Genomic DNA, 21,519 nt, shown 5'->3' on the forward strand with positions numbered 1-21,519 from the left:
ACTAAGCCTAACTGCTATCTATCTATTTTTTTCTAGTTTTTGAAACCTTTGCCTTACAAGATTCATTTAAATTCCCAAATCATAGCTATTCCAACTGGTGATACTTCCTCTCTTGTATTCCTCTCTGCTGATATGTTTTAACTGTCTGATCCCATAAGTTGTTTCAGAAATACATGCTACAGTTGGGCAATAATGATCTCAAGTCAGGATTCAAAAATGTTAATCTACAGCCAGTATTTTGTGCAAAATCATACAGAAAAGGAATTCATTAAACAGGGCTGTCTTTTACAAGCTGACAACAAAGGTCTTAAATATCATGGAATAATTCTTATTTAGATATAAAAATATAAAGACAATTCCATTCATTATTAAACAAATTGACAGCAGATTTTTTAACTGTAAGAGCAATCAACTTTCAAACATTTAAATACAAAATACTGTATTTATTTGAAAAAGTTATTCTAAATTTAACTCTGTAAATAATAATATGATGATGAGATGGGCTTTCCTAATCTTGAACTCTACTATGGGACCAAATGTTTTTTTCCATTGCTTGGGGGTAGTATCAGGTTCTCTCCTTTGGCTGGAGGAACTGAATAGTAATAACACCCATGACGGTCATCTGAACTACAGCTCTCTCCATGCCTGAGGGGGAGAGGATGACGACAATTCCTAGTTTAATATTTCAGTCTAGGAAAGAGCATTCCCTCCCCCTGCAGTTTATGTAAGGGCCTGATGTTGCTGCTGCTGATTTAGAAAACAATTCAGAAAGTCAACTTTTTAAAGCAAATTTGAAGTTGCCTTTCTGTATGTGACAGGAGCAGTAAAGGACAAATCCTTCCACTGGGGTATTTTTTGGCTTCAGAATTTACCTTTAAAATATTACTGTAGAGTGAGAGGGAAGAAGATTAAAGACTGTACCTTCAAGAAGATATGAATTAACTACCTTGGGATGAGAGTGCAGACCCAGCATTATGTGTCTGACATCGACTAAATTGAAGTGGTTCAAGCTTTTAGTGTCTTCTGGTTCATTTTATGTGATGCAGAAGGGAGCTGCTGACAGTCTAAGCTTGCGTTTATTTCTTAGCAATTTCAAACCCTGGTTGAAAGAGAAATCCTTGAAGCATTTGGATATGTCGTTATAAAGACAGTAGTCTTAACAATATGCAGCCTCATGGGCTCTTCCAGCTATATTAGTATCACTGCAGTGTCATTAAATAGTCATTTTTCTCCCCTAAAGCGTGAATCGAAATACCAAATGAGTTGCTGTGCACATTTAAGCAAGTGCAATAAAAAAAAAAAATCACAAGTCAGCTCTCAAATGGTGAAGTGTGTGGAGTTTTATTCTCTAGGCAACTGAGAATGAATTGAATTAGTTAAACAAGATTTCCTAATTATCTCAAGATTCAAGCCAATAAGGACAACTAAGTGAATTTCCCTTATTGGTCAGGTGCAAGAGACAAGCAAATCTTATTTATTCCTGGACAACAAACATGACAGAGTGAAGTCTGAGAGTGAAATTACCTTTTATATCTATGAACAGTTTAAACAAACAAACGAGATATGCTAGGGCTCTGAAACATCAATCTCCGAAGGGCAACATCTTCACGATGGTTTTAACAAGCGTCCCTGTCGTGGGCATTTGGCATGCTATGGACACTGGGACTAATCAAAGACTTGTAATGATTTTATAAATGTTAAGTGTATCTTTATGGGCTGGCTAATTATTGAATTTCTGGCTCAGCAGGCGAGCTAAATGATTCTTCTGACAGGGACTAAAACCACTGAGGGTAATTAATGCACATCCCTAATGCAAGTAACAAGTCTGTGGCAGTTTCATCCCCTGGGGAAATCACATGCTCTGGCTTGGCCTGGTTCAAGAAGCCTAAGAACATAAAGGACTTTTGAGAAAGTATAAAGTAAACAGCCTGACGTAAGGAGACAGGTAACTGGCATTCAAGCCAAGAATTGACATGAAACTGTGACCAAGAGAGACAGGCCCAGTGGAAAAGGCCTGGACTACAATCCTATCCATCTTCCACATGGAGACCCTGATGACTGCCTCATTAGCTACACCTGCATATAAGTTGCTTATTGTTTTTGTTTCTCCCTAGTGCTTTTGTTTTGAATAAACAAGACTGTTTTATGAAAGTTGGTTGGTCACTGGTTAACCCTGACATTGCCCCTGAAGGAACAAGACTGCAGGTGCTGAATTAGTCAGACTTACTGAGCTAATCACAGTGAATTGCAAGAGTCTGCAGCCTGAGTCCCTGGTCAGGAGGGAGAGCATTGCAGGGTTCAGCTCTGAGAAAGATGATGGCTAAAGGCCTGAAACCTAAGAGTGGGGTGCTCTCAAGGAGGCTATGAAGGGGTCAGAGGTGTAGTTACTTTGGGAAATTTGGCAGGGCTGAGCAGGCTCACCGGGGATACTTCAATTAGATTTTTTTTATTACGTTTTAAAACTGCTCAGTATTCTTAGTGACTTGACACACAAAATGTGGCTTTTCTCACTGTTAAAGGTGATGAAAACTGATTGAGATAGTCATAAATAATGTTTAGTTTAATTCCTAAATCTAAAATCTTTTTTTAAAAAGTAGCGAACATTCCCAGAGAAGCTTGGAAAAATTGACAAATGTTTCCAAATTGATGTCGGTACAGCCCCACATATCTGAGAAAATATAGAAGACTTTTCTTTTAGCATGGTTCATTGTACAGCATATCAGAGTTTATTTTCCATTATACTAAGGAATGTTACAGATTTGGTTCTTTTCTATATAAGTTCCTATGCTGTGCTCGTCACTGTAGTATATGAAGCATCGTGACTAACATCTGTCTCATCCTCTCCCATGGGGATTTGTGTGCATATAGATGGAGTGTTTTATTTTGAAATTTATAATGGTAATAAATTAATATAAAATACACACAAATGCCCACAAACTGTTATATGTTTGTTAGAGAAGGCAAAGCGAAAGAAATGGGACTTCTACTTGGAGCAGAAGGTGGTGAGGTTTTTGATAGTCCTTAGTTCCTGGGGGAGTTCATTAGTCTTGTGCTGACCCCTGAGGAAGTTCCATCTCCTGTACAACTGAGCTTTACCTATACCATAGAGAGTTCCATTGAGCCAGGAGCACAGAGTTGCTGACCATGCTCTTCATCCTAGGGATTTGGTCTGTCTTTTAGATACCCTGGGCCCAGGTCATGGAGTGCCTTGAAGGATCGATAAAAGTGGGAAAGAGTCCTGTGGCACCTTATAGACTAACAGACGTACTGAAGCATAAGCTTTCGTGGGTGAATACCCACTTTGTTGGATGCAACACTGCTACCCCTCTGATACTTGAAGGATCGAGACATTGAACTTGATGCAATATTCTATAAGAAGCCAGAATACGGAGGGGAGGATAGATTTGATATGGCTATACCTGTGTTGCTGGGGGGGATGCACTGCAGCTTCCTATTCTAGTTGGTGTTTCCTAAGCACTGAAGGCTTCATGGCCAGGTATATCGCACTGCTGTAATCCAAGCAAGAAGTGACAGGCATGAATAACTGAAGCCAGGTCATCAACTGCCAGGATGGGATGGAGTGTCTCAGCCAACCAGAGATCGTAGAAAGCGTTATTTGAGGATGCTGCTATATGTGAGAGCTTAGCATCAGGGAGGAATCTGGGAGCGCTCCTAAACTATGGATTGAATTCACCATCATGGGTGTGTATCTTCAACCAAAGGAGATTAAACCAAGCTGCAGACTCTTCAGAATACTTTCCTATGTCCACCAGGATAACCTCTGTTATGCTTAGGTTCAGCTTCAACCAGCTGTTCTTCATCCTGTGAGTTGATCCTGTCCAAGCACTGGACCATCTTGATGGTAGTGGTATTCTCCTATGCAGTAAAGAATAGTAGAGCTGTGTCTCATCTGCATGCTGCTGGCACTAGAGTCTCTATTGTCTGCCCAGTTCAGTTTAGGTGACAACAGAAACTTACTGAGAGGGAGATGAATCTTTTAGTGATTAGAACAGTGGGACTGGGAGAGTTCCAAGTGGACTACTGGTTCTTCCCATGTCTATCACGTACAATGCTATATGATCTTCTGCCTTGTCTTCATTACTAAAAAGGTACATTCTTTACCTCACGGTAACTAACATATGTAAGTTACCCTGAGTTTAAAACATAGTGAAGACCAGGCACTTGAATTTTACTATGAGGTAAACTCACAAAGATCAATGCGTGTAGGGCACATAGGGCTGTTTATCTTGCAATGAAACTAAAGTGCCTGGTCTTCACTGTAATTTTTTTTTAACCTTGGGATACCTCATGTGTGTGTGTTAATTATCCTGAGGTAAAAAAGTACCCTTTTTAAGCAGCAAAGTCAAGGCCTTAAGACAACTTACGTAATACCTTGTGTGTCAAGTTTCTCAAGTGGGTATAACGCTACTTACCTACCTAACATGGGTGCTGAGACTTAATTCAGTGTTTGTAAAGTGTTCTGAAATTATTGGATAGAAAGACACTAAGTGGGCAACACTATTATTAACTGAGCTAAAATAGTAGTATGATTGTGCTGATACTTGACTGCATCAGGTGAAATTAGATATGAAATGTGTGATTTGAGGAAACACACTTTATCTCAGGCCAAAAAGAAGACTTGATTCAAAGTTACTGGTTTTTTAGCCCTTAAGGCTGGGATTCTCCCAACATTCATTCTCTTTTTAGATTTCATCCTTACAGCATAAACTGTTCCTGTGTTCTACACAAACAGCTGTGCTTACTCAGCATCTGGCTATGGTTTAGGAAGCACAAAAGGATGTGGCTTTTACCTTATTTCTCATTTCTGAGCATGTTAAACAAATGCTTGGTGTAAGAGCTTTTTTTAAATAACCCATGTTACATCTAATGAGGTAGACACTTACATGGCATATAGATGTTACAGGAAATAGTTACAGGAAAAACAATTCTGTTGTGTAGCTGTCATCTATACTGTACTGGATCTCTGTGCGTATAGCCTGAAGGAGACTGCAAGAGATTGGGGAGTAAAGGATTCCACATAATTACCACAGAGATGTGCAAAGAGTCAGATGCAAACTCACATTTTTCTTGAGACCATCACCCTTTTTGAAACCCTGACATGGAGTCCTTCAAAGTGTAGGATCCTCATTCATCCTCTCTAATTCCTCCAATACATGTACATGCTTTACTTTCCATGCTAGTGCTAGCATATATCTAGCCAAAATCCAGATGGCTTGTCCTATGCTCGCTAATAAAATGAGAATCAAGTGGCACCAGGTATTCAGCTCTCCTTGAGTGAGCACACACATCTCAGTACTTCTTTGATATGACCAAATCAAGTCTGGGAATCACTAGTCTCTTGTTAGACTTGTGTGTGCCATCCATCTCCTTAGCCACTCAATATGCAGTTATTTAATAAAGATAAAGTGAGCAACCATCACGCTACTGCACCAGCATCCATCAGACCAAATCTGCAGGTCAACCATTCCACTATAACAGAAATGAAGTCACAACCCAATGGCCCCCTCCCTCAGGGAGTCCCCTGGGGAGGCAGATCAGCATTGTACGTTGCTAATGCTGTTGCAGGCATTGCAAAGCATTTTGGGAAGCGTGAAAGGTGTGAGTGTGGAGTGGAAGATTCCTTTGCAGGCTGCAAAAGGCCGAAGAGGGAGGGAGAAAGAAAGGAATGGGTTAACTCGAGGATTCAGCTAGGCTTGAAGATAAGGGGCGAAACTGCCACTCAAGGCCATCGTGTAGACAAAAAGAAAAGGAGTACTTGTGGCACCATGATGAATCCGATGAAGTGAGCTGTAGCTCACGAAAGCTCATGCTCAAATAAATTGGTTAGTCTCTAAGGTGCCACAAGTACTCCTTTTCTTTTTGCGAATACAGAATAACACGGCTGTTACTCTGAAACATGTAGACAAAGAAGCTCCCTGCTGCTAAACAGCCAAAAGCCTGTGGGAGAGGAACTGAACCAAACAGACCTGAAAGTGGGAGGGGGGACAAAACTAATGAGAATGCGAAGGTCAGTGAATGGGAACATAGTGGTGTGTTCTGGACGCTGTAGTTAACAGTTTTTGCTTTTAAAATGTACCCTCTTGACTGAGCACAGTATGATACTAAAAAGATGTAAAGAACATTTTGTGACTCTCCTCAATTGTGAGTAGAGTGCAAATGATCAAATAGTATGCTCAATCAAGCAAAGACCAGTTTGATTTGAATTGGAATATCCACCAACTTTGGAGGAGACTAAAAATGCACTTATGGAAATAGCAAAGGCAGCTGGAGCTGGTGAAATCCCAGCTGGCATGCTGAAACAAATTAGTCCTACACTCCACAAAGCTTTCCTAGACTTATTTACTTTCTGCTGGGAAAAAGTGGTTTTAACCCAGGATTTCTAAGATGCCAAAATAGTTACAATCTACAAGCATAAAGGGGACAGACAGACATTGTGGCAATTATTGTGGCACTTCAGTCCTCTCCAACGCTGGTAAGATCCTTGGTAAGTTGCTGAAAAGGCTTCAGGTTCTTGCAGATGATGTACTCCCTGAATCCCAGTGTGATTTTCATTTGTCACACAGCACTGCCAATGTGATATTTACCCTACACCAGTTACAGAAGAAAGCTGCTGAACAAATAATGCCCCTGTACACTGCCTTTGTCGACCTCTGCTGTCTGGTGCCTTCTCGCAAAGTTTGGCTGACCGGACAAACTAATCAACCTCATATGCTGCTTCCATGACAATATGCCGGCCCCTGTATCAGTGGGTGCTGACTCATCTGATCCCTTTCTGTAGCCCATGGGGTTAAACAAGGCTGTGATCTTTCCCCTACGTTATTTACTTTGTTCTTGGTTGGAGTACTAGAAGTCACTGCACGTATTTACCACTACAGGTGTCACTTTAACAACATGATTTAGTGGCAGACTTCTAAACCTCCACCAAATGAGGCTAAAAGCAAATCCCAGCAAAGTAAAATAAAGGATCTACTGTATGCAGATGACTCAGCATTTGTTGCCCTTTCTGAAAATGACCTACAACATTTGCTGAATTCCTTTGCCCATGCTTTATTCCTTTATGGCCTTTGTACTAATGTAAAGAAAACAGAAATCCTGTATCAACCATCTCCTAGCAGAAACCCATTACTTCCATCACTAACAGACATAAAATTGAATGGCTGCCAATTAAACAACGTCAAGTCCTTCTGCTACCTAGGTAGCACGGTTACCAATGACACCAGCATTGATAAAGAACTTTCAGCACACTTAAACTCAACTGCCTCAGCTTTCAGTCATCTACAAAAAAGACTTTGGACAAGATGGGGGGGGGAAAGTGGGCGCGCGGGGCCGAAAGGGTCAAAGTGTCCACAAAGTGCCAAGTTTACAGCGCTGTTGTGCTCCCTTGTCTTCTATATTCGTTAGAGACTCGTTGCCATATCCAAAAACGTAACTGCCTGCAACGTGTCACCTATGCAGCATAATGGGAATCAAATGGTCTGATAAAATCACCAACAATGAAGTACTACGTATGACAACCATGCTAAGCTTGGAAGCCATGCCAGCGTGGAAGCAAACTGACTGCCTAAGAGAGTTCTGTACTGTGAATTTAAAATAGGTAGTAGGAAGGCTGGCCGTCCCAAACTCCACTACAAGGATTGCATCAAGTGGCACACAGTCTGCTGGACTGAGCTTAATGACCTGAGAGGATACGACCCATGACAGGCGAGTTTGGCACTCAGCTATGAAGGAAGCAGAGCGTGCAACGGATTATTGTTGTGCCAACTTGGCCGACATAGGAGGGAACGTAGACACTAAGTGCCCTGGTATGTTTCCTGAACCCTACATGTGGAAACTGATTTTCAGTCGTAGTCGTACTTGATTGAGTGACAGCTATTACTTTTTATATTTGATAGACAATGCAACTTAAATGCTGCAGTATCCATCAGCAAACATTAAGAAATCTAGAGCAGTTGCTTTTTATAACCAGGTTTACTTCATATGCATCATGCTTAGGGCATATTTTTATTAGTCATCTTCATCTAGATTGATCTCATCAATAATCTATGCAGAAGTTAAAATAGGAATAGCAGTGTTTTTTTTAATCCAGAGGTAGAATGATCAATATTAATGACAAAAGCAAAAGTCTAAGTAGGAAACTATTTTATAACTGAATATTCAGATTTTAAGATACACATAAAGGGGTCCTAAAGAATTACTTACAGTTGCCTCTTTATCACCTTTTAAGATTAAAAACAGAGCATGGAGTCCAACTGAGTACTATATTTTCATAACATAAAACATCTTGTCACACTTTACGCTAACCCTTTTTTCCTGAGGGATAAGGTGGTTTTATTGCTGCTGGTAGTTGAAATATTAGCAAGGTACAGACCATGGATTGTGACCTATTTGTTGGATAAAGCACTTTGGTCAATATTTTCAAACTTGGAAGTCTAATAGTCATGTTCTAAGCATACATAATTGAAGTCCTAAAAGGTGTGGGTGTTCAGCACCTCTGAAAAGAAGGCCATCTATTTTAGGAGCCTAGCTTGATTTCTGGTCAAATCTGCACTAGTCTCTCTCGTACCATCGTCCATACAAAGCAGCTGTCACTAAACCAGAGGACGGTCCACTTTTACTCATGAAATAGTAGTTGTTTTTCCAACCCAAGTGATCAGTGAAGTCTACATTAATACCAGACATCAGCAGTAAAGGAAAGATATAGGAAGTACTAAAATTTCCCCCCAGCTGAAAATCTATCAAAGCAGTGGCATCTGTGACCTCCTGCCCACAGGTGCTATAACTGAGGCCACCACACTTCACTAAGGCACAAACCTGAACATAGAATGTGCCATGGACTGTATGAAGCCCATCAAAGACACCCAAAGCATACAATTCATCAGATATAGTAGGTCTCTGGTAACTTAAATAACAACAGAGGGTGTTAGCACAAACCTGGAGCTCCCCTTTAGTTCCCCTTACAGGAACCAAAGTGAAATTGTCATACATCATCTCCCTGTAAAATATCAGAGGGGCCTCTTCTTTGTCTTTTTCTGCTACCCAGCAGTGGGCCTCTTGTTCCTTCTTATTGCAAACCTGATCATCGATGTGAAGGCTTGCAAAACTGTTGTGGGGGTATTCAATGCTCTTTCCAGGTTTTGCATTGCTCTCCAGATGGGATTCATGCTCTGGTGTCATCACAGAGATCTCTGCTACTATAAGCTTCCCACCATGACTTTCCATATCATGGTAAATGAAAGACTTTAATGGGGTGTATATGCCACTACCTGTCATACCTAGTGCAGGGTGGTGGATATTAGCTGCCAAAACATTTATATTAAAAGCAGTTGCAAAAGCTCGTTGAAATTCTACAGCAGACAGGAGTGGGAGCTGGTTCATCCATGCAGTTGGATACACAACCTGCTTCACATTGTATTTCTTGACCAGGCTTACAGCAGGCTCATAGAAGAGTATATCAAAGCAAGTGAACATGCCAAACTTGCCAGCAAAAGGTGTATCAAAAAGCACGTGATCAACCTCTGGAGGTGTATTGAAAGCATATTCAAAATACAGGTTTTGTTTGCGGTATCTGGCTACCAGAGTACCATTGGCGTTGAATACCACATCAGTATTAAACTGGTATCTCCCATCAGGTGGGCAGAGAGGATCCTTATACTCGCAGGGCTGCTTAGCTCCTATGTTTGCCACTAGGAACATTTTGCTCCTCAGTGCCATGCAGCTCAGTCGCTGAAGAACCTGGAGAAACAGTTTAGCAATACGTAAGCATTTTATAATGTGTGTGGATATTTATTATTTTATCAAACATGGTGTATTTCAAACCTCTTGAGATTATTCACTCTGTATTTGCAAAAACATTAAAAATGTCAGCGTTTGTGGAAAAATTAAATATAAGTGTTTGGTGAAATTGTTGATTGATTGGGGCAGGTCCTTTCTATACAAAAGGCACATTATTTCTGACTTGAATGTCTCACGATGTCCAAAACAATTTAGAAACACTTAAATAGTGTTTTAGTCATTGAAAAGAAAAAAACATTCCCTTACACTTTAAGGGCCTGATTTTTCAGAAATGGCCTCAAGTTTTGTGGGTGCAATTATGTCTGCAAATAATGAGGGCCAGATGAAAGCACTTCCGTGACAGTGTAACTGATTTGCAGGTACACTCAGCTATGAGAAGCATAATTATGAGGATCTGTGCCTGCAATTGCTTGCTGGTACAATTGGAGGTTGTGTTGTGGCTCATCAGACCCAAAATAACTGAATACTGTAAGCAACTGAAGAAGACAAATCTGAACTTAGAGCAGCAGTGGAATGAACTGGTAGTTCTTAGTTTTTAATTATGGGAAAATGACAAAGCAATAAAGACCAACTATTACTGAGACTTTTATTTTGGCCATGAAAAGCTTTAAATAAATGCCCTTAATTTCATCCAGTTTGTTCCAAGGAAATACTTGGTAGTGATGCTTGTAGGAAAAGGTTTCCTTCTCGTCTGTAAGTCTTTTATTGGCGGTTTTGGGGTAAATACCTGTAGATATATCCTTACATCTTAGTAATGTTTGGATTATTTATATTAATCTTTTTTCTGAACACTAAACTTCAGTAAAATACCAGTAAAAAGCTTATCTATTGCACTAAAGTTGTGTTGGATGACATGAGTGACGTAATGGCTGGGAATAGAATGAGCTAGGTTTTTGGCTTGCTTTGTTCCTCTCCTCGAAGACAACAGGCCCTATTAGGCATTATCTTTAAATATTTTATATTTAAAGAAAAACATCCTTTGTTCTCATACGTGTATTTCAATGACTTCATCTCAAGTTTGCCAAGTCTGTAAGTAAAAAAAAAAAAAAAAGTTTTCTAGCTGCCAGCCCTGCAAACTCTACATGGGCTCTGAAAGTCAAGCTGGGTTCATAGATATTAAGGTCAGAAGGGACCATTATGATCATTTAGTCTGACCTCCTGCACAATGCAGGCCACAGAATCTCACCCACCCACTCCTGCAATAAACCTCTCACCTATGTCTGAGCTATTGAAGTCCTCATGCTTTTCCGTCTTGCGTGTACCACCAGTAATAGATTCTGTGGGGCAAATTATGCCCTCAGTTATACCTGTAATTTGCCATGTCTTCAAATTCTGCCTCATTAACACCTGTGCAACCCCATTAATTCTTTATGGTTGCACAAGTGTAACTGAAGGCAGAATTTGGTAGTGCAGTTGGAGCATAATTAGTAATTCTGTTGCACATGTCAAAAGAATCCAGCGCACATGTGCTTGCTCTGTAGTGCTGATTCTTTCAGGGCTAATGGGAGTCAAAAGCAGCTAAAACATATTTGTGTTACTCAAATTGGCAGATACAACTCTGCATTCATACAAGAATGGACTACTTGAGTGGGAAGATACTATTTTTATATTAGTTTTAAATAGATCTTTGTTTATTCATAGAACCAGTTTCAAAACAATTTGAGATTCTTGAGAGTCAGAAAATCCACTCACCAAGGTAAACTGTGGGCCAAATCCTGCTCCCTTTACCAACAGAGTAGTCCCACTGAAGTCACTGGTCAGTTTTATCTTTGGTCTAACCCCATTAATTTCAGTGGCATTATACCAAGAATTGTGGCCCATTGTGGTTACTTGTGTGAATAGGATCAGCAGGTTTCAACTCTGTATGTGGTTATGCAACCAGTCATGTTAATCAAACCATCTGTTGTACACAAATCTGAGTATTTGAGCTATTTCTTGTGATTCTGGTAATGTTCTTTAGTTTTAAAAAACAGGGGTGAGAGAACACTTGATGCTACCACTGAATTGGAATGTTTAATCTAATGTGTTAATTGCTTTCAGTGAAACCATAAATAATGAGAATGTCTAGAGGGAAACTCTCGATGCGTCTCTTACATATGACTATTGTTTTAGTCGGAATAAAAATTAAACCATTCATAATAGCAATGTGTCCTATTAAACATTGATACCAAAGTTTCACAGTTTGCTGCTTTAGAAACCCAGAGGCCACAGTAACAATTTTCACAAACTGTCTATGTGGAATCTGTTTTGCTTACTTAAGGCCAGATATTGATCTCAGTTACGCTGCTATAAATTCAGAATAATTCTTTAAGGTAACAGAGCTACTCCAGGGTAAATGGAGAGTGACTGGGAACACAGTCTGGTCCTTATGAAATATTTTCTTGGTTACTTCTTTAAACTAGGGCTAATTGCATTTTTAAGAGCTCCTTGGCTCCTGCTGTTTGTTCTCCACCTGGAATATAAATCCTCTGTTGTTCACTACACTTCCACAGTAGGCAATTTTAAAACCTATACCTCTGTATCGCTGAACAGATGCGGCTCTCTGCATGGATTCCATTTCACAGACTGGGGAGATGGAACAAACTCCAAATAAGGGTAAATGCTCTCTCTGGTGAAGTTGAAGCCATGGATTCCATCTTCAGGAAATACAATGATCTGTGCACCCTGTAAGCAAAACAAACACATACCTTGTAGCCAAAAATTACACATGGGAAAAATGATCCAATGCTAACAAGGAAAGCAAAATGGGATCTCTTTTGGTGGTGAGGTTCCATACAAACAAAAGAAAGGGTTGCTTGAGTGTGTTGGGTTGACCATAATATAGAGGGAGCATTTCTTGCCTTTTTTGGTAGCACTGTAGAAAGTATTTTAAACTATTTACTTTAAAATGCACATTAACCTATAGATCAGCAGCCACCTTACACTGTGGAAACGGGTCTAATTAAGGGGGGGAAAAGGCAGTACTCATTCAAACTCTGCCCATAAAGTATGCTCCACCCATAAGTTACCAAAATAAGGCACCATTCACAGTAGATTGTGCACATACTAAAAAGGTGATTGTGTGTGTGTGTTTTCTTGGCTCCTTGAACTTGGCTCACACTCAGGATGGTTGTGTCATGGCTCCCCAGGGTGTGCCAAAAAGGACCTTTATGCAATCTTTCTAGGAATGTACCCCTTTTAGTACAAGACCCTGGGCCCTCTGTTTCTATCTAACAAAACAAACTTGGTAACTTCCATTCTTTTTCAAGTGCTTGCTCATATCGATTCCATTCTAGTTGTGTTCACACACGTCAGAGATTTCTGCCTTAGCAGTTTCCATAGGGTTGGCTGTGGCACCCCCTTGGGTACCATGCTCATGCATCGGTATATTAGGTGCCACTGACCCCACATCCTCTCAGTTCCTTTTTACCACCTGTGACGGTTGGTTGGAGCACCTTGTCTTGCAGATTGCAAGAGCATTAGGGATTCCTTATAGCCTTTTGTTCTCTTATCTGTATGTAGTTTGTAAAGTAGTTTGTAAGTAGTGAGCTAGCCTTTAGTAGAGTTAGGTTATTGTATTCAGAGTCCCGGATGGAACTTCGTCCCCAAGTGGGGGCATGCCCGACTCTCCCAGCTTCAAGTTATGCTCGGCATGCAGCAAGCCAATGCCTATCAGTGATCCCCATGAGAGTTGCCTGAAGTGCCTGGGGGAATTCCACAGAAAAGGCAAGTGTCGGATTTGTAAAAACTTCTGACCTCGAACGCAGGAGCGGGATATCCACTTGAGAGCGCTCCTCATGGAGGCTGCGTTTCGCCCCATGTCGGAGCCCTCCGCTGTGGACCCCATGCTGAGTACTTCTGCTTTGGTGCGGCGCGCGCCCCTGGCACTGGGCTCTGCCCAGCACCATTCCCCTTCTCCAGTGCTGAAGAAGCAGCAAACGAAGAGGAGCCCCTCGGCACCAAAGGACAAGGTGACTTCGGGCAAAGGACCTATGTCAGGCCTTGCGCCCGCTTCAGGGTGGTTCAGCGGACGTCAGAACCCAGCCCAGCCAGGGATCCACCCCCAACCTCAGGAAGTGGCAGGGTTCCCTGGCCTCTCCTAGAGTTATCAGTGCCTGAGATGGCCCCGGAAAGCCAAAGACCAAGTGAGCCAACTGGTACTATAGGTGCCACTCCAGGTGGCAGACTTGGCTAAGACCCCGGCACCTAAGGGCATGCCGTTCGTGGTGCAGCCTCAGAGGATGGCACAGCACCCCCAGTCGCTGGACCATAGGCGCAGATCCCTATCTCCACGTCCTCGGACCTGGGGACCGTATCCTGGCTCTCCAGCTAGAAGACCCAGGCCCTCGACGCACTCCCCACCTACCAGGCATGGGACTCCAGAGTCGAGTGTCAGCCTCCATACTGCCACCATCATGGTACTGGTCCCAGTCCCTCCAGCAGGCATCATTACTCACCCTCGCCTCACCTGTCCAGTCACCGACCAGAGTCAGCAGGCAGACTCAGACCTCGACAGCTCCACCGTGGTCGCCAGAAGGACAGTTGTCGGACCAAGAGTTCAGCCCTTCGCCTCAAAGGGAGGATTCACTGCCAACGCTGGAGAGTGGTGCAGCACCCGCCATGGTTACATCACAGCAAGGGCAGTGGCCCTCACAGTGGCTGGACTGGAACCCGTGGGGAGTGCCTGTGATGCCAGTCCCCTACTCCCACCAGCCTTCCCTGGCAACCTTGGATAAACTGGCCACAGCACCACAGTCAGAGCATGGTGCCGAATCCATTGCGGGGGCAGCACACTGGTTCCCCGGTGCTTAGGGGTACAGACGCATGAGCGCAGCACTCAAAGGGGCACCACAGCCGACCCTATGGATACCGCTAAGGAAGAAATCTCTGACAACTGTGCACCTGGGCGCGCACACACCTAGAATGGAATGGACATGAGCAAAACCTCTCAAAGAACAACAGTTACAAAAAGTAAGTAACCGTTTTTTCTGTGACTAAGGTTTCTTTCCCTTTCCCCTTCTGTCCCATACTAGGTACAGATGATTCTCCTTCACGCTGCTGTCTAATGCTGCTTTACAGATCATTCTGAAAAGTAAGTAGCAGTATATAAAGGAAGCATTGTCAGAAAGACACTTGGCTTATTTAGTTCCTGCCCACCAAGCAATAGACCTACTCCATCACTCTCCCCTCTCCCCTAGGAGCACAAAAAATCTCAAATCTATCTCACCCAGCAATACACAATGCTGTTCACTGTGCTTGTTCCTATTTTACTAAAAGTCTGTACTGGATTTGTGGCTAGCTGTACAATTTATACAATCAAACCTAAAAATAGGGGTGCAGTGCCTCACAAAAGAAGTAAGTAATGTTCTGTGGGGCGTTTGAATGAAAGCTAGGAAAGAGAAGAGTGTTGTCATGACACTCCTCCATTAAGAGGATTCTTTGATTAAGGGATCAGGTAGGTGCTGGATTCTCAAATAAAAAAGGAAGAGACATTTTTCTATAATAATTAGTCTTTTCTTTCCCAAAACTTGAGTACCTGAAGTTAAGCACCTTCATAAGTGGCCTGATTTTCAGAGGTGCTTAAGTTAATAAGAGTTGCTGGCTGTTCAGGATCTCCAAAAACCAGGCCACTTGTTTAGGTGCCTAAATATAGGTTTAGTTGTCTAACTTTAGGCATCCAAATTTGAAAAGACTGTTCTCAATAATTAGAACTTGTTATATAGAACTTAAAATGGCCACTAAGCTGTGGACATATTTTCTGACCTGTTTGGCTGCAGCTGTTACTTGCTCTTCATATATATATAGGTTTCTGCTCATCAACTCTAATGCAGAGCGTCGATCAGTTAGGGTTGCTGGGTTAGGACTCAGTCTGGGTCGATGTTCGTACACAGCAGCAACATAATGTCCTTCTCTGTGAACTTCTGCTGAGGCATCTTGATAGCAGAAAAGGAAAAGAAAAACTGTACAGCAGGCTTCCAACATGACTTTTGTCCATAAATCTAGAGTGAAACAGACAAGACCAAAACATTTGAATAACAAATCATCCCAGTTTAAAACTTTCACACTCTTAACTCTGATTTATTAACAGTGACAGCTAAATTCAGACTCTCAGCAATACTGGACCTAACGGGTTTCCCCTGCCATGTTCCTGGATAAATGTGTTGCTTCTAAATTTCACATTAATCTATTTCAGGTCACAGTTCAAATATACCGTGTTCATTTCCACTGCATTTATGTCTGCAGTAATTTCCTTGCTCAGTGTCCAACCCAACTCTCAGTGCAACTATCATTGCATTTACAGGGCTGGGTTCATGAACAAAGAAATAGATAATTCCTGAAGAATCAGACTGAGGACTTGTATAATAATCCTGCATGATTTTTTTTTTTTAAAGTGGATAATATATGTAGACTAAATCTCATTTGATTCAGTGAACTCTTTCATAAACTGCTAGGGAAAATGCTGACTGTAGCTCAGACTGACATTACTGCTTTTTATTATAGGCATAAAAAGAAATATGCTGCCCATAAAAACACTACATACATTTTTTTCTCTCTACACTTGGTATTCTCAAATAGATTATCCTTCCTCCTGTTTCCTCCAAGGGGAAAATACAATTTTGAAGTTCTAGGTGCTAAAATATTTGCTAATAGCAATTTGAAAGTATTGCAGCAACGTAAGTAAAACCCAAATTAGTAACTTGTGACTGAATCAATGAGACCATTCTTTTCTTTTATGACATCTTTCTCTTCCTGTCAAACTCTTCCACTATCCCCACAATAGCAGCCTCTGGTAGAAGTGGAATGCAACCCAAGTGTACCTATTGTCTGAGTTCTCTCAATAATATATGTTCTCTAGTGTGTCTATCACACCTACTGCCCCCAAGACTGGCAGGCAGCATAGCCTGGAGAAATGTACACAGGAACTAGGACTTTGGCAGAGCTGAGTTCTAATTTGAATCTGTCACTGACTTGCTGGATGGCCTTAGGCAAGCCACTTTCCGGCTATCTTCTCATCTATAATGTAAGGAAAACACTTAATCTTTACAGCACCCCTGTGAGGCAGGAGAGTAAATAACATGAGAAGCAGTATATAAGCAAGTGGGTCACAACCCCATTTTAGTGCAGTTGCCAGGGCTGGTTTAGACTTGCTGAAGCTAAAGTCCGAGCCCCACCACCTGCAGCTGAAACCTGAGGGCTTCAGGCTGCGAGGGAGGGCTTAGGTTATAGGCCCCCTGCCTGGGGCTGAAGCCCTTGGGCTTCAGTTTTGGCCCCCAGCACAGGGCCGTTGGGCTTGGAATTTCGCCTGCTAGCCTGAGCCGTGGGGCTCAGGCGGACTTAGGCCTCAGTGACCCCTCCTGACATTGTACAGCAATTTTTGTTGTCAGAAGGGGGTCGTGGGGCTATGAAGTTTCAGAATCCTAGCACTAAGGGTATATATGGCTACAGTTCACACTAAGCCTGGGTCTGTGGGACTTAGGCTTGTTTCCATGCCCAGGCTTAAGCAGCCACACTGCGTTATAAAGCTGGGTTTACAGTTGCTTGCCTAGGGGTCTCAGTCATGCTAACACATCCATACTGCACTAGACTGACCTGAATTGGGCCTGCAGCGGCAGCTGTATCCACATTGAAAATGACAGGTCTTGTGACCTGAGTCAGACTGGGACTTGGGCTCTGACCCTCCCCTTTAGCAGGGTGCTGGGACTTGGGTCCTGAGTGCTTCCTAATCCAAACCAGATTGATTTGTATGTGGACAGAAGAGGGGCTTGAGTTCAAATCCGAATCAAAGACCAGGCTTAGTGGGCAGTGCAGACTTAGACTATGGGGCTTGACATTAGCCTAGCCACTCTTGCTCACCAAGAGTATGTTAACACTGCAATAAAAAAAAACCCTACACTTGCAAGTTACAGCGCAATAAAGCCACCCAGAGCGCTGTACCTCACTCCCCGTCCACACTGGCAAGGCATGTACAGTGCTGTGTCTCCGTGGCTACAGGGCTGCTGGTACTCCACCTCTCTGAGATGATTAACAGCTGTTGCACATTGGCTGAGAGGCTCCAGTGTAAACGGGGAGTATATTATGCACTGACTGACCTCAGGAAACTCCCAATAATCCTTTTAACTGACGCATCCTCTCTTGTTTTGTTGTGAACTGCGGATGCCATTCAAAGCTCTGTTTCAGGGGCTGCTTATCAAAACAACACAGCTACTGTTTGCTTTGAATGAGTGAGAGGAAAGCGGGGGGGGGGGGGGGGGGGGGGGGGGAGGGGGTCTCCATTGGAGTGCTGACAGCTAATGTTTGCTTGAAGAGAGGGGGAAGGGGGGGGTTGGGGTCCATTTTGGCTAGCAGCTGCTTATCTCACCTATGAGAAAGAAGAGGAACAGCTGCCATTTGCTTTCAGTGAGTGAGAGAGAAGCGGGGCAGGGAGGGGGTCTGTACTTACAAGACAGCATGCTGACACACTCACCACCCCCCCCCCAAAAAAACCCACTCTCTCTCCCTCACGCTCCCTGTCACACTCCACCCCACCCCCCTTTGAAAAGCACGTTACAGCCACTTGAGTGCTAGATAGCTGCCCATAATGCACCACTTCCAATGCAGCTGCAAACGGGGCCAGGATAGTGCGCTGGCAGCGTGGACAGACTGCAGCGCTTTCCCTACTCAGCTGTAGGCAGGCCGGTTTAACGCCCGGCGCTGTACATCTGTAAGTATAGCCAAGGCCGCTGGAGCCCCATGGGCCTAAAGGGAGCAGTGTAGTGCTCTGAGACCTTCCTCACAGGGCAATATTACAGCCCTGGAGCCAGCCACGGCCCCTCAGTTATTGCAGTGTGGCCGCTCCCTCCATGGAACGACTCGGGGGAGGAGGGCAGGGAGCTCTTCACCTCAGGCTGTTTCTCAGCCCCGCCCCTCCTCCGCCGCCACCGCCTCAGGAGCAGTCCCGCCCCTCGGGCCCGCCCCTCCTCTGGGGTAGCCCCGCCCCTCCTCCGCCACCGCCTCAGAAGCAGCCGCTCCCCTCGGGCCCGCCCCCCCCCTGCCACCGCCTCAGGGGTAGCCCCTCCCCTCGGGCCCGCCCCTCCTCCGCTGCCAGCGCCTCAGGAGCAGCCCCGCCCCTCGGGCCCCCCCCTGCTCTGCCACCGCCTCAGGGGCAGCCCCTCCCCTCGGGCCCGCCCCTCCTCCGCCACCGCCTCAGGAGCAGCCCCTCCCCTCGGGCCCGCCCCTCCTCCGCCGCCGCAGCCTCAGGAGCAGCCCCTCCCCGCGAGCCCCCTCCCGGCGTCCGCTGTTACGTGGCACGCCGCTCCTCTCATTGGTCGGCTTCCACGGAGCTCGAGCTGCCCACGTTCTCACGCACGCGCCCGCAAGCACGCACGCGACTATGGCCTTTCATTCTTTACTTGCCCTCCTCCTTGCCGCAACACAGCGGGGGAGGGTCCTTTCTCATACCCTCGCTTACAGCTAGCAGCAAGAATTTCCCTGCCTCTGATTGGCCAGCTCCGATACAGCTGCGATCCAATCGACAGCCTTTGGTTCAAGCCTCCGCCTCGTGCGCGGGAGCGTATCCTTCCCAACCAACAGCTATTCTCCCGCTTTCTTTTACCGTCACACTGGGTGGTGGACACTTGACTGCACGTAAGTGTCAATCAGAGCGAAAGACTTTGCTGATTGGTTGGAAGCTGCAGCACCTTCGGCCCGGGGGGCGACCTTGCGCTGCTGGGCGCTTGCGGGCTGGTGTTAAATGCCGACTGCTTCTGAGCGAGCGGGATGACGGCAATGGCTCCCCACGGCGCTGCGGAGGAAGAATGTGTCAGCGGGGCTCAGCTCGTCGCCGAGGCCCTAAAGACACAAGTAAGAGTGCTCCAGGCTGAGCTTTGATCCCCGACAGTAACCGGAAATACTTCCCCTACGGAAAGTGGGAAGGGTCATATCGCGTGGTGTAGTAATCAGCGCTCCGCGCTGGCACCAGGGTGATAGGGGTTCGAAACCAGCCACCGGCTCTCCCCTCCCAAGCGGTTGGCCCTGTGGGAGGAACATGTGTTGTGCCATCACCTACCTCCCAGGTAGCAGACAGTGGCAGGTGCTGGGGAAGACCCCTGTGCTCTAAGAGCTTGAATGGTGGCAAAGCTGTTCCTAACAGCCCAGCTCCTGGGAGCTAGTTACATGCTGAGACCCTCGCCTAGGTGCGTCGCCCTGGCGTGAAGACATCGAGGGGGCTGCATGGAAGGTAACCAAGGGAGCTAGGTGGCGTTGGCATTATAGCGAGGCACCGTGTGCATGGCCAATGCAGTCAGACAGTCCAGAGAGAGGAGCAAAGGGTGGGAGGGAAATAATTTTACCGTTGGTGAACTTGGGGTAATGGAGGTACAAAAAGATTGAGCAACTAGCCCTGGGGCTGCAGCAGTCCAGTGCCTTAACCGAGTTGTTCAGGTAGGCAGGTTTTGTGTGGCATTGATCAGCTTAGATCTCTTGCGGCCGGCAGTACTGGCATCCCTCTGATCAGTCTCATTTGGGCTTCCCCATTCACAGTACAATAGGGAAGTATCATGCCTTTGCTGCCGTTAGCCCGATACTTTATCCAGGGATAAACTCGTAACGAGCAAACTAGGGGCATGCTCCTTTCCTGTAATCTATTTCAGATTGAAAACCTCTCAATGTCTGTGTATATACACAATTTAAAATAATCTCAGCTGGCTGTGTCATTGTCCAGAGGCTGATGTAACTTGGAAATGTTCTTTGGTCTCATGCAGAGAGACCTTTACTGCCAGTTGTACAGCTTTCCTGAATTATCAGCCTGCCCACTCCCTGCCTCTGGGGCCGTGTCTACAGTACAAAATGATGTTGACCTAACTTACATCAACATACAGCCACTGTTGTTATTAAATTGCTTGTATGTGCACACTTGGCTCCTTTTGTCAGTGGGGCGTGTTCTCAGTGGGAACACTTGTATCAGTTGCATTCTCGGTGTGGGGCATTGTGGGATGGCTCCCAAAAGCCAGCAGTAGTTGACGTAAGTAACACAGGGTCCACGCTAACTCTGCATCGACTTAATTACATCTATCATGACCAGGCTGCTGGAGGAGGTGGCGTTATTAAGTCATGCTAGTGAGGCATGTACGTCAGCAGAAGCCAAATTTAAGTGAAGATGCTTCCTCAGATAAGTTGAAACAAGGCAGGTTACCACATCACCCTGTAGCGTAGACCAGGTCTTGGTTTAAACGCCTACCCCATCATCATACTTACTATTATTTTATAATAGTTTTCAAACTTGCATATCCCCTCCTGATTTGAAACAGCTCAAAGTTGGGACAGTTTGTCTAAAAACTTTTAGTGACATTTGTACTATGGCACTCTTATTAAGTTAATTATTAAATAAATGGTTACAGGAAAGGAGCATACCCCTAGTTCATTGGTTATCAGTTTATCCCTGGTAAAGTATCCTGCTATCTGCAGCAAAGCCATCATACTTCCCTAACATACTGTGAACTGGGAAGCCCAAATGAGATGGAGCAGAGAAATGCCAGTATTGCCAGCTGCAAGAGATCAAAAATAATGAGTCAAACCCTCTGAAGAGATACAAAATCATGAGGTTATTTAAAAAAAAAAAAAAAGGGCTGTGGGAAGGGTGAGGGGGTGTTGGTCTCTCTTTTGGTTTTTGAAGAAGTAGTGTTATTTACTCGCCCAGATCCATTGAGTAAGGTGATTTTGGCCCCTCCTGAAGGAGCTCTCAACCACACA

General features: G+C 44.3%; 2 protein-coding genes across 12 annotated transcripts in view; one reads left to right on the forward strand and one right to left on the reverse strand.

Moving 5' to 3' along the window:
• Positions 1-203: 203 nt before the first annotated feature.
• Positions 204-19,524, reverse strand: BTD (biotinidase). 7 transcript variants are annotated; one of them, XM_027822083.3, is made up of 4 exons: positions 19,385-19,524; positions 15,556-15,791; positions 12,328-12,477; positions 204-9,753 (listed from the first exon to the last, which is right to left on the reverse strand). In XM_027822083.3, exons 2-4 carry the CDS (start codon positions 15,772-15,774, stop codon positions 8,569-8,571), a joined length of 1,554 nt encoding a protein of 517 aa, XP_027677884.1. In that variant the 5' UTR covers positions 15,775-15,791; positions 19,385-19,524; the 3' UTR covers positions 204-8,568. The 7 variants fall into 7 exon arrangements, with proteins under 7 accessions (XP_027677884.1, XP_027677893.1, XP_027677890.1 ...); XM_027822092.3 differs by lacking the exon at positions 19,385-19,524 and adding an exon at positions 19,241-19,369; XM_027822089.3 differs by lacking the exon at positions 19,385-19,524 and adding an exon at positions 19,231-19,369.
• Positions 19,290-21,519, forward strand: part of HACL1 (2-hydroxyacyl-CoA lyase 1) — a 47,788-nt gene continuing 45,558 nt past the window's right edge. For 2 of the 5 annotated variants that reach the window (XR_006288973.1, XM_007053249.3), the window contains exon 1: positions 19,497-19,632. Coding sequence is in view for 1 of the 5 variants with exons in the window: in XM_007053249.3 (XP_007053311.2) it covers positions 19,549-19,632 (84 nt within the window). In the remaining 4 variants the exon portion in view is untranslated. Of the gene's footprint in view, positions 19,417-19,496; positions 19,633-19,741; positions 20,009-21,519 lie in introns of those variants that run through there. The other 3 variants (XM_027822071.2, XM_043540998.1, XM_027822065.3) reach the window with 3 other exon arrangements.

This window comes from Chelonia mydas, chromosome 2 (genome assembly GCF_015237465.2).
Source record: "Chelonia mydas isolate rCheMyd1 chromosome 2, rCheMyd1.pri.v2, whole genome shotgun sequence".
Taxonomy (NCBI): Eukaryota; Metazoa; Chordata; order Testudines; family Cheloniidae; genus Chelonia; species Chelonia mydas.